This window comes from Rhipicephalus microplus, chromosome 5 (assembly GCF_043290135.1).
Source record: "Rhipicephalus microplus isolate Deutch F79 chromosome 5, USDA_Rmic, whole genome shotgun sequence".
In the NCBI taxonomy this organism is placed as follows: Eukaryota; Metazoa; Arthropoda; class Arachnida; order Ixodida; family Ixodidae; genus Rhipicephalus; species Rhipicephalus microplus.
This window is the reverse complement of record NC_134704.1, coordinates 4,057,737-4,070,553: the sequence shown is the minus strand read 5'-3', so window position 1 is coordinate 4,070,553 and position 12,817 is coordinate 4,057,737. Positions and strand designations below refer to the sequence as shown.

At 48.1% G+C, this 12,817-nt stretch overlaps 1 protein-coding gene across 1 annotated transcript in view; it reads right to left on the bottom strand.

The window, feature by feature from the left end:
• The window catches only part of LOC119175108 (activating signal cointegrator 1 complex subunit obelus), a 526,436-nt gene that overhangs the window by 213,805 nt on the left and 299,814 nt on the right, over positions 1 to 12,817 (bottom strand). Inside the window, exon 22 of the mRNA XM_037426343.2 lies at positions 12,318 to 12,538. Coding sequence (XP_037282240.2) covers positions 12,318 to 12,538 — 221 coding nt within the window. The remainder of the gene's footprint in view (positions 1 to 12,317; positions 12,539 to 12,817) is intronic.

Sequence of the window (12,817 nt, the reverse complement as noted above, 5' to 3'; positions counted from 1 at the left end):
GCCACCAACGTCGTCTTTCTCTTTCTTCCAGACAGGCTGTGCCGGTGGTTGCGTATCAATACCTTCATAGCCCATTCATACCTTTCTATTACATTGTTGTTAAAAACAACAACAAAACACCTCACTAATCGAGGTGTCTTTACTCTCAACTTATGTAACATTTAAGAAGAACTTCTTGCTGGGCCAGTTGGTGCATGTCTGTGGTATGTAACGTTGCGCATATAAATGGATGAGTGCAGGAAGTAAAGAAGCGTAAACATACCCCTCATGCTTCAAGAAATAATGAATTATGATAAACTACAGAAAGAAAAACAAGTGAATCTGCTTTCCCATAAAATGGAATAGAAAAAGTGTAAAAACAAAATCGAAATCATGTGGGCAACAGCCTAACATCACAAGAGTCAGTTGCAGGGCCACAATCACATAGTGGTGACAGAGCACATCCTGTTGCAAGTGTGAGTACAATGATTTCATGTGCGACTGAGCTGTGAACATCGTATTTGTGCACTTGTGAAGTACATTAGTTGATGTGGCACAGTTAATATGAATGCTCATGCAAAGAAAACGCTATCTGGCATTATTTCGCATACTCAAGGCCTGGAATTGTGGGTGGCGAAAAAATTAACTGAGCAGATCTTTAGCCGCATGACAACTAGGGAAAGTTTTCACAGGCCAGAAACGTGGACATATTCACATCTCTAAGATGAGCTTGTCAACTACAGTCGACTGCCGATTTTTCGGACCCTCTAGGGAGCGAAAAACCGTCAAAAATTCGGGCAGTCCGAAGAAATGAATGCAAGCAAAAAAAAAAGAATTATTTTACTGATAATTTTCAATTCAAGCAAAAAAAAAACACACCATTTTGCTAATATTTCTTAATGCAAGCAAAAAACATACCATTGCATTGATATTTCTTGGATCAAGAGGGTCAAGGTCGAAGTACCAGACTTCCGGAACTCTGCCAAAGCATCAGTGGGGTGGCTCTTAAAAGAGCCGTTAAAAAATGCATGCAGCCAACAGCGGGTGCCGTCAGGGCAGCTGGTGTCAGAGCTGCAGTAGCTTGAAAAACTAGTTGATCCTTGTTTGAACGGCGTTTCGCTTGCATGTGATCACATTCGCCTCGATCTGAGCAAGCGTCATGTCATCACTGTAGACCGATGACAGCGTCATCAATGCTCGCATCAATTCGGCGGTCGTAGGTGGCGCAGGCGTTGGCTCCTCTTTTTCGACATTGGAGTCGTCTGAATCCGCCATAACCTGACTGATTATTTCGACGTCGGTTAGCTCTGCGCAGAAGTCGAGCTCATTGTCAGCGTCGACGAACGTCAACCTGCGATCGGCCACTCTTCACTAACTTAATAATGGCGGCTTTTTTCTTCATCCTTAACCAACGGTACTGTTTTCTGAGCTTCGATGTCATCGGCGAGGATGATGAAGGCGGAGTGGGGGCCATCGCAGGCAAGCGAAATCCTCACGATGTGAACAAAGGAGTTTGCTGATAAACGTCGAAGCACCTAGGCTTAGCGTTGCAGAGCACACTTCACACGATCGCACAACCACGCACTAGGCTAGCCAAACACCATGTGGGCTGCGTAAACAAAACGGGGCAACGCTAGGCGACGATGCCTCGGGTACTCCAGATAAGGCGCTGGTAAACATTCAAGATAGCCAGCGTGGCCAGACCAAATCAGTGTGCGACGGTTAGTTCTAGTTCGAAATGGTGAAACGCTTTGCGAAAGCTCTGCGCGGGAAGCCAGACTGGCACGCACGAGCACAAGCGCTAAAGCGAAAGGAACTTTATTGGCGCCAAAAAATTTTTCGGTGGATAGTTTCGATTGTCAGCGAAGCACCCTTGCATGATAAACACGGCCAGTGGTAGGAATCTCGGAGGCCGTATATGTTTCTCCGCTAACGATCAACGAGTCCCAGCAACAGATGCCGCACCAGTAGACCGGCGCGCTCATTTATGCGATTGTAATCGCGTGTGAGGCAGTTGTGGTGGTTTCCACCGGAGGTCAGTGGTGGTTTCCGACCTTCTGTCGCGACAAAAAGTCCGGAAAATTGGACTCCGGGGGAGTTCGAGCGTCCGAAATTTCAGACTTCCTTATACATTGATTCTTCGGGGCTCGTGGCAGTGCCCCGAAGATGTCCGAATTCTCAGGCATGTCCGAAAATTCGGGTGTCCTAAAAATCGGCAGTTGACTGTAGCTGAACATACTAAGCGCAGACCAAGCTTGTCTGGGTAATGATGTTGGGATGCATCTGCTATTGATGCATATCTAAAATCCATCTTAAAATGAGGAACAATAAATTACAAACGAAAATTAGCTGCCTAGAGGATGATTTTTCCATTCTTAGACGGTACTGTGCCTGTCACAATCTTTTTTTTTTTTTAATCAGCAACCTAGGGACAAGTTTTTCTTTTGCACTGCAAGCAAATATTTGGTGGGTGTTAGATTCAAGTAAAAAAAATGAGAATTTCTTCTGATGTGGTGTGTCTAAAAATTGTTGCATGATTCAGGGTCAGCATAAGATTTCAACTTATGAATGAGGCTTTTAAGGGGGGACGCGGCTTTGGGATCGCGAAAAATGGCAAAAAAATCGATTTTTTGAAACTCAAGTTTTCAGTTTCTGGAACCCTTTTTCTATCTGGTTCCAAAATATCTACACTGAAAACCGCGCAGAAGTGCTTCGGAAAATTCGTTTCACCCACCTAGGTAGCAAAAATATTTCTGGAAATGGCGAGAAAACGGCGATTTTCAAAAAATAATAGCTTCGCTATGCTTAGGCAGGGAGCCGGCTTCTTGGGCTCATCGGAAAGAGCATTTTTCCGTGTTTAACTTTCCCGCCTCAGCTGGCTCCTCCCTTTAACAACAAGCGAGCAAAAAGCAAATGTTTGAAGGTCGTTTTGAGGCCCTTGATTGGCCGTGGCCGCCATGTTGCCTCAGCTCGCCTCGCCATTGGCCCGATGCTCGCTCCGGGAGATCGTCGTCTGCTGCTTGTGCGTCGCGAGGACATGGCTCTCGAAAATCGCCACTTCGTGACGTGTTCACGGCTTGATAATCACTTAAGATATAACTACGCTTTAGTTAAGAGCAGTAAGCGGATGCGCGATCAGGTTACTACGAGCGTCAGCGCGGTCTACGAGCGCCGCGCGTCATTGAAGTCGTCTTTAGCCCTAACTCCGCCGACTGCGGGCAGGAACGACCCGCTAGCGCATTCGTGGCGACGTGTTTCTTCGCAAGCAACGAAGCTGTAAGCGGCGGCACGATCCGATTACTACGAGTGGCCACACCGGATGCACGATCAGATTACTACGAGCGGGCGCGTGGCGGTCTACGAGTGCGACGCGTCATCGGAGTCGGCTTTAGGCCTAACTCCGCTGACAGCGAGACTGCGAGCAGGAACGACGCGCAAGCGCACTCTTGGTGACGTGCTTCTTCGCAAGGAATGTACCACATCCCTCGCTAGCTCCTCCGAATATTGTACGGGCATTTTACGCATCGGCAGCGGACAACACAGTCAAGCTCGTCACCCCCCCCCCCCCCCTTCACTGCCAAGGATCGCTCGGAACAGCGGCTAGCAGTTTCGCGCGTCGTCATTCGAAAATTCGATGCCAAGTGCAGTGCGTGCCGATTTTTCGTCTTCGTAGTTACACATTTCGCGCATCGTCATCGAACGCCGCCGGCAAGTGCATTACGCGCCGGCTGCACTGTCCATGCGGCCGCGCACCCCACGGTCATATGGAGCGCCGTCAGTAAGCTTTTGTGATGCGATTCAGACGTGCTTGGAGCCGTGCTTGATATCTCCACGAACGTCTATGAATGTTCCGAGGTTAATGAATTGCTGTAGATTAGAATTTCAGCGACCGGCTGTATGATTATGCGTTTCACGGCTAGAGCGGCGAAAGAGCATGTGTGAATCAGGGGCACGAATTTTTATATGCCCGTTTCGTGTCATTAATTATACTGCTAGAAATTCCCGTGCCACCAGTCTTCTGCCCATAACTTTGTTATTTGGAAAGAAGGCATAGGCCGTCATGGTGTGATCCATTTTTCTGATGCAATAAACTTCTCTCCAAATAAAAAAAAGTTCAGTGAATATTTGTAATCAAGTACTTAATTACGCTAATTACAAATTCAGCACAAAAAAGTATGTTTAATAATTTCAGTATATGGTTTTATTCAATTACAATCTTTTCTGTCATACTTATCACACCACTCCTTCATATAAAGAACTTGGTTTGAAATTCATACTTGTTCTTCGTAACTCATGAAAAGGAGTAAATCGTGAAAAGAAGTCAAATATCACAAGACAAACCTGAGATCACAATTTTTAGGTGTCCTAAAGACGTAAAGAAAAGTTGAAACTTTAAACGCAGCTTTCTCAATACTGTTTTTTTTTTTTTTTGACATTATGCTCAGCCCCTCTACATGGTTCAGTGAAGAAATAATTTGTTTCTCGTAAAGTATTTGTGGTATCGCTTCAAAATTTTTATGAAAGCACTGTGAGGTTATTCTTAGTGCCTGTGCCAATTTTCATCAATATCCAACGAGAAACAAGAAAGTTCATTGAAAAAAAAGCCTGTCGAAAACTTCGACAGGCTTTTTCTCACAAGTGTGTTTTGGACATTGTGCATTGCTCGTGGAAAGAGTAGCACGAGAATGACTAGACCGATTTTGATTCTGTTTTTTTTCCCTGAATCCCTGAACACTGCTTGTGGGTACAGCAATCTTCAATTTCTGTTTTGTGGCCCTGTTATTTTTCTAGACGATGATTTGTCCGTGCCATTGTTTCTGACAATGTGTGTCAGCAGCCATGATGATCTCTAAAATAAAACGAGAACTTATTAAAAAATTCCGAGAGTGTCATACCCTGTAGCTTTCTTTTGAGTAAAGATCAACATCATTCGCAGCTTCCTGGCATGTTTTGTTGCAGCGCTAGGCTTTCCACGAGCAGACCATGTAATTGGATCGTGTAGCATTATGTAACTTGAGAACTACTGAAGCTATCATGATGAAACTGCATATTTCCCTATTCTAGACACTTATGAGTATGCATGCCAAATTTCATTGCTGTAGGTCAACAAATAAAAAAGTTTTTTTTCAAAGCCACCTCCCCCCTTAATAAATATTTTTACGAGTTATTGGTTGCAAAATGTGGGTACACATAAAACGAGACATACATAATCTTGGTTTGCTTGCACAGTAAAAGCTCCTTCAGTTGACTCACGTTAATTTAAAAAAATCAGTTAATTCAGACACATCATTTGTGAGGGTGCTGATACCTCCTGTGAAGTTGTTTGCGCCTCTCAGCGCACGTGCTTTGCGCCAAAGCCGCACTCAGGGGTGACAACTATTGAACAGTAGGTGGCGGTGTGCTCGCGAGCGTTTGCCTTCGCTATCATCATTATGGTTAGTGCGTAGCGCCGGCAGTGATGCCTGGCGGCACGCCTGGGTGGCGGCACCCAAGATATGAGCGAGGCTTTTTGGCGGGTGGCGCTTGGCGTGAACGGTGATCTCTCGCGGTGAGACCTTGCCGCACGGCACCGCGGGCCATCTGCCGGGGGCCCTTGTGGTGAGTCAGGCGTTAGTGACACCGTCTTGTATTTGTTTCAATTTGTTCCGACCGTGTATACTGTGTCCGTTAGCTCCAAAAGCGTGGCGTTCTCTCCATTTCGAGATTCGACAAATCTCATCCTTGAAATTATATGCATTACTCCATGAGACTGGGCAATTATTACTTCAGACAGATCTGACCGCAAATCAGATAATTCGGCAACTTACGAGCCTCTGATGACAGTCTAATACCAAAAAAAAGACCAAAAGTGAAGCTCAAACTTAGCATGGGCAACAATTATCTTGACTTGAGATTGGTCGAACGCCTTTTTATCATGTGTAAGCTTGGTGGTGCTATATTATTAATTTGTTCCCGTTAGTGTGCTGCATTGTTGAACATTGTTTCATCGAAGAACGATTCAGTATGGCTCGTTTAGCTTGATTGTAGCTGGTGTTTTTGTGCCAAGTTCTCGCATGACCACTCTCTCTGTTGATGGCAATGCTGGCGAAGTGGCCCAAGTACAAGACCAAGGACTTTCTTCTACTTACCACCAAAGTAAATTTCTACTTTACCACCAAAGCAGAAATTTTACATGCCCTGAAAAATTAGCTCTCACGACAAGAAGTGATGAAGAGGTTCAATGTTAGAAGAAGTACTCTCAGTACACATGTTAAAAATGAAGAGCAAATTCTGAAGGCATTTCAAGGTCAGAAGTTCAGCACACCAAAAAAGGGGCTACGAACAGCAGCTCATCCAGAGTTGGAAGAAGCCCTCCTCTGGTGGATGGTCAGCTTGCCTCAAACCCGCTATTGAGTGGACCTCTTTTTATGGTGCAAGCTGAAATATTTGCAGCAATGACGAACATTTATTCTTTCAGAATGTTGGAAGGATGATGTGCTCGGTTCAGGGACAGACACGGCCTTGTTCTCAAGACCATTTGCGGCGACAAAAGTACCGTGAGTGAAGACTTTGTAAACAACTGGAAGAGCTCTCAGCTGCTGGAGCACCTTGTCGCCCTGATTCGAATTACATAATTAACGCTGATGAGAAAGCCCTATATTTCAAAGCATTACAGGAAAAAACTGTGACGATGAAAAAGAATCATTGCATCGACAGCAAAAGAAGCAAGGAATGAGTTCCCTTGTCCATTTCAACTCCCATAATGACTAGTTCTATGCCATTTTTTTTTAATGTTATTAGGTATTATTGTTATGGGGAATAAAGTATACACTGGCGAGCGAATGCGTACTGCTGAATATACTGGCGAGCTAATGCGTACAACGCTGCTGCAGTCCAAGCACGGTCACATTCACCACTTCGTCGTCGTCATCCTCAGGCATCTACTTAGCCCGTGACATTACCCGCAGGCGGCAGAAGCACCGTCCCGGTGCGATCAATTCTCGAGGCGTGAGTAGTATGGTTTAAGCCATGAGACGTGCACTATATCGGTCAGGACTGAAGCTGGTACTGACGTGGTATGGAGTGGAGCTATCTCATAGGTCACGCTGGTGACCTTGCGTATGACGCAGTAGGGGCCAACGTAACGAGACATCAGTTTTTCGTAGAGATCAACACGACGTGATGGTAACCACAGCAAGACGAGCGACCCCGGAGAGTACTGCGATCGTAAGCACTTTTTTGGTTAAGCTCCGAGGCACATAAACGATCCCGGGCGACTTGGCGGGCGATGTCAGCTCGGGCCAGGGCATCACGAGCATAAGCAGTCGATGAGGGGGCGTCAGATTGGAGCATGGTGTCCATGGGCAAAGGTGGGTCATAACCAAAATGTAGGTAAAAAGGTGAAAATTCAGCTGTATCATGACGTGAACTGTTGTATGCGAAGGTAACGAAAGGTAAGTGGATGTCCCAATCTTTGTGATCTTTGGAGACGTACATCGCTAACATGTTCGTCAGGGTACGGTTGAGGCATTCCGTGAGGCCGTTGGTTTGCGGATGGTACGCTGTAGTGAACTTGTGGTGGGTAGAGCAGGATCGCAGGAGCTCGTCAACTACTTTAGATAGAAAACAGCTGTCGCAGTCGGTGATCAACTGACGAGGAGCACCATGACGCAGAATGATGTCATGAAGAAGGAAATCGGCTACATCAGTAGCGCAGCTGGTGGAGAGGCCGCGTGTAACGGCATACTGCGTTGCGTAGTCGGTAGCAATAGCAATCCATTTATTACCGGTGGCCGACACGGGAAAAGGTCCTAGAAGATCAAGGCCGACTCGGAAAAATGGCTCATCTGGTACTTCGATGGGCTGGAGGGTACCAGCAGGTCTCAGAGCAGGTGTCTTGCGGCGCTGGCAGAGGTCGCATGCCGCAACGTACTGTCGCACAGAACGGTAGAGGCCAGGCCAAAAGAATCGGCGGCGAATGCGCTCATACGTGCGTGACATTCCTAGGTGTCCAGCGGAAAGGGCATCATGCAGCTGGGCCAAAACGTCTGAGCGAAGATGCACAGGAACAACGAGTAAAAGCTCAGCACCATCAGGGCGGGCGTTGTAGCGGTGCAAGATGTCGTTGTGAAGAACGAACAGTTGTAAGGAGTGGTCAGGGTGGGGAGAGTGCAGACCATTGATAATAGCACGCAAAGAGGGGTCGTGGCGTTGTTCAGCAGCTATGTCGGTGAAGTCGGTAATTGAATAAACGAGGGCCTCTTGTTTATCTTCCCTCGTGTCAGGGGGATCGACTGGGTAACGGGACAAGCAGTCGGCATCCTTGTGAAGTTGTCCGGATTTATAGGATACGGAAAAAGTGTACTCTTGTAAGCGCAGCGCCCAGCGACCAAGGCGTCCCGTAGGGTCCTTGAGTGAGGAGAGCCAGCAAAGCGCATGTTGGTCCGTAATAACTGAGAATGGTCGGCCATACAGGTACGGTCGGAATTTCGCAATGGCCCAGACGAGAGCTAAGCACTCGCGTTCTGTGATGGAATTATTTTGTTCCTAGCGCGACAACGTTCGGCTTGCATACGCGACGACGCGGTGCATGCCTTGTTGCCGCTGCGCCAGCACTGCGCCTATGCCGTGGCCACTGCCGTCAGTACGAAGCTCTGTGGCAGCAGATGGGTTGAAGTGTGCTAGAACTGGTGGATTGGTGAGAATGTCAACGAGCGACGAGAAGGCGTTTGCTTGCTGTTGGCCCCAGGTGAACGTGACATCCGTTTTGAGGAGGCAGGTTAGAGGACGGGCTACTTCAGCAAACTTCCCGACAAAACGACGGAAATAGGAGCACAATCCCAGAAAACTTCGGACGTCCTTGGCTGAGCGGGGTGTGGGAAAGTCGCGAACTGCTCGGACTTTCGCAGGGTCTGGTTGAACGCCCACAGCGTTAACAAGATGGCCGAGTACGCAGATTTGGCGTTGCCCAAAGCGGCATTTGGACGAGTTAAGTTGCAAGTTGGCACGTCGAAACACATCAAGCACTGTGGACAGACGGGTAAAATGGTCGTCAAAAGTAGTCGAAAAAACAATAACGTCGTCAAGATAGCAAGGCAGATGGTCCACTTCATGCCTCGAAGGAGAGAGTCCATCATGCGCTCAAATGTCGCGGGGGCATTGCATAATCCAAAAGGCATCATCTTGAACTGATAAAGTCCATCAGGAGTCACGAAGGCCGTCTTCTCTCTGTCTTTGTCGTCCACAGCGGTCTGCCAGTAGCCTGAGCGAAGGTCTATTGAAGAGAAATATTTGGCACCATGCAAGCAATCGAGTGCATCATCTATGCGCGGTAGGGGATAGACATCTTTCTTGGTAATATGGTTGAGATGACAGTAATCAACACAGAATCTCCAGCTATTGTCCTTCTTTTTAACAAGTACAACGGGTGAGGACCAGGGACTAGATGAGGGTTCGATTATGCCCTTATCAAGCATTTTATCGACTTCTCGTTGTATAATAGCACGCTCCGGGGCTGACACACGGTAGGGTCATCGGGGAATGGGTCGAGCGTCACTGGTGTCGATGCGATGGGTTACCACGGATGTCTGGCCCAAATTACAGTCGCCGAAGTCAAAGATGTCCTGATAATAAGCAAGCACACGGCAGAAAGCAGAGACTTGTTCAGAGGTGAGCTTGTCAGATAGCATTGGCTTGAAAAGGTCGGAACAGAAACGTGACGAGAGGGACGTTGATGAAAAATCGGGTGGCGAATCGGTGGTTAGGGCGGAAACTGTGTGGTCGACCAGTGGTGTCAGATGCGCAAGTGACATGCCGCGAGGAATAACTTGCGCTCAGAAGCCGAAATTGAGGACGGGAAATGAAGTTCGGTTGTCCTTAACAGTAACCACCGTGTTGGGGAGTGCAACATTGCGTGTCATGGCCACGTCAGAAATTGGGGCAGCAACATGATCACCATTGGGTACTGGAGGATATGGCGAGAGTTGGACTTGGACTGTGGCTTGCGGCGGAAGTCTGAGGAAATCGACAGAGCGTAAACGAGGTGGGCTGGTAGAGACGGTCTCTGAGAAGGATGGTAGTTCGAGCCGAAGAAGACCTTTGGAACAGTCAATGAGCGCAGCGTGTGAAGTCAGAAAGTCGAGTCCAAGGATGAGGTCATGAGGGCAATTTTCCAGTACAGCGAACAGAACTGAAGTTTGATGCTCAGAAATCGTTAATCGCGCAGTGCACATTCAAAGCACAGCAGGAGTACTCCCATCCGCTGTACGAACGGTAGGTGCAATCGCAGGCGTTAGAACTTTTTGGACGCGGCGGCGGAGGTCTGAGCTCATCACAGATATTTGTGCACCGGTATCAATAAGAGCAGTTACAGGTAAACCATCAACCAAAATTGTAAGAAGGTTGCACCGCTGGTCGGGAGTAATCAGAGGATTTGCAGTCCGAGTCGTGTATGCAGCGTCACCTCCGGGGGCTGCACCGGCTAGTTTTCCGAGCGACGGTCATAGGAAGACCGAGAACGGCGGGGTTGGGGCGAGTGGGACTGACGACACACGGGCAATGGCCAGCGGCTGGTCCAACGTTCTGGATTATGCTCTGCATCTGTCTCAGCACGGTAGGATGGGGCATAAGGTGCACGTTCAGAGCGAGGCCGCCAATCATAGAAGCTCGGTCGAGGTGATGAGGTCCAACGGCTGCGGCAATGGTGAGCGATGTGTCCTATCCGATGGCACGTGAAACGTATGGGCCGATCATCATGAGTGCACCGTTCAGCTGGGTTTCGTCGTGGCGTGAACGTGCGGTTCGGAGTGGTAGCCGCAACGACTGGAGCCGAGCTGGAAGTAGTAGGAACATTTTGATGAGGTGGCGAAATGCCCATATTCGCGATCTCTTGGCGAACCACGGTCTGTATCATTGAAACAGCATCGAGGTTGTGTCCTGGCGCGCTGACGCTAAACATAGCGAGAGCCATAGCCTCGAGTTCCCGACGGACTATTCTGGTGACGTTTTCTGGCGCTGGTGGTTGATGTAGTGTGGGCAAATCTTCCCAAGAGGACGTAGCCGCCGTGTTGGGAAGGCGGTCAAATCGGTGAACTATGCGCCTACTTTTTTTCTGTTCGAAGCGACGACATGCTTTGATGACCGACTCCACTGTCGAGCAATCCTTGCACAGGAGAAAATTGAAGGCATCATCGGCAATTCCTTTCAGGATGTGTCCGACTTTGTCCTCGTCGAGCATGTCCTTGTCGACCTTGCGGCAGAAAGCCAACACGTCCTGGATGTACGCGATGTACGGCTCTGTGGATGTCTGGACACGAGTCGCAAGCTCTTTCTTTGCGGCCACTTGACGTCCGATGGGTTTCCCAAAAAGATAGCGCAATTTCTGCTTACAGACGTTCCAGCTAGTCAACTCTTCTTCATGTGTCTCGTACTAGAGTTTTGCCGTGCCATGCAAGTAGAAGATGATGTTCGCCAACATAAGCGTCGGATCCCAATGGTTGCTGCTGCTGACGCGCTCATATAGAACCAGCCAGTCATCGACGTCTATGCCACTTGTGCCGTTGAATGGGCCTGGGTCACGAGGTTGCACCACAACGATCGGCTGCGGGGCTGACGGATCTTGTTGACATTGAGTAGCCTGGTCAGTCATCGTGGTAGCTGCAATGCGCCGTCCGCTGCGAAGATTCAGCTCGTTGGGCTGTATAGCGAGTGGTACCCCGCACCTCCCACCAATGATGTTACGGGAAATAAAGTATACACTGGCGAGCAAATGTGTACTGGTGAATATACTGGCAAGCTAATGCGTACAACGCTGCTGCAGTTCGAGCACGGTCACGTTCAGCACTTCGTCGTCGTCATCCTCAGGCATCTACTTAGCCCGTGACATTATGTTCGTCTCTGAGAAGGGGGAGAGTGCTGGTCTAGGTGGCTGTGTGTAGTTGCTGGGAGAAGGACAAGCAGTATGGAGTAATCCGTGATGTAGAGAAGGGGACATGTGGCATGTGCAATAAATGAGTGGGTTGGGAATGTGTCAGTCGATTGTTGATTGTGACAAATTATGCCTGTTCCTTTCCATAATGGCCCCATGAAGAAATAGAAACAAATTAAAAATGTTACATCATTTATTGATGTGTAAATGTCAAGGAGTGTTGAAGACTGGTGTCATAAAACTATATGCACGATGCAGCCAGTCCAGGCACGCAGCAAGCTCCAGTTGCATGGATATCACCAATGCTGCGGCTTGCTTAGCTGTCTCTTTTTTTGTGGTCTTCACCACAATAAATAAATAAACAAATGCAAGCTCTGGATCCCAATGGATCCCAACTCATGTGCTTTGGAACATAGAAAAAGAGAGGCCAAACCTTTGATCCTGGATAAATGTTGAAGGAGCGGAACATGGCGATCTCGGCAGCAATGGTCTTTCCCGAACCAGTGGGAGCCCCCAGGAGCACATTGTGGTCCGTGTGGTAGAGCGTGTGGAATATCTGGGTCTGGATCGGGTTCAGGTGGCTGAAGCGAAACAGCAGCTCGTAGGTGGTGTTGCACAGGGCTGACACAGGCAGTGGCTGCAGATCAAGCAGCTCTGCATGATGAAAAAAGTGAATGTTTTGTCTTCACTTTTCCGAAAAATGCATACGTTGCCCAGCAATGGTTTACAGGTACATTCCTTGCAGTAAAATAAGAGCCCTTTCTGATAGATGAGCCATGTTCTGCTAAGCAGTCGTTAATACACCAACCAGTTTGGCCAATGTAAATTTTGCTGCAGTTAAGCAAAATCACAGCACCAGATATATGAGCCGCATTGCGTTTTTTTTTTTTCACATTCAGTGGTCTTAGCAGATGACACTCGAGCCTAAGTACG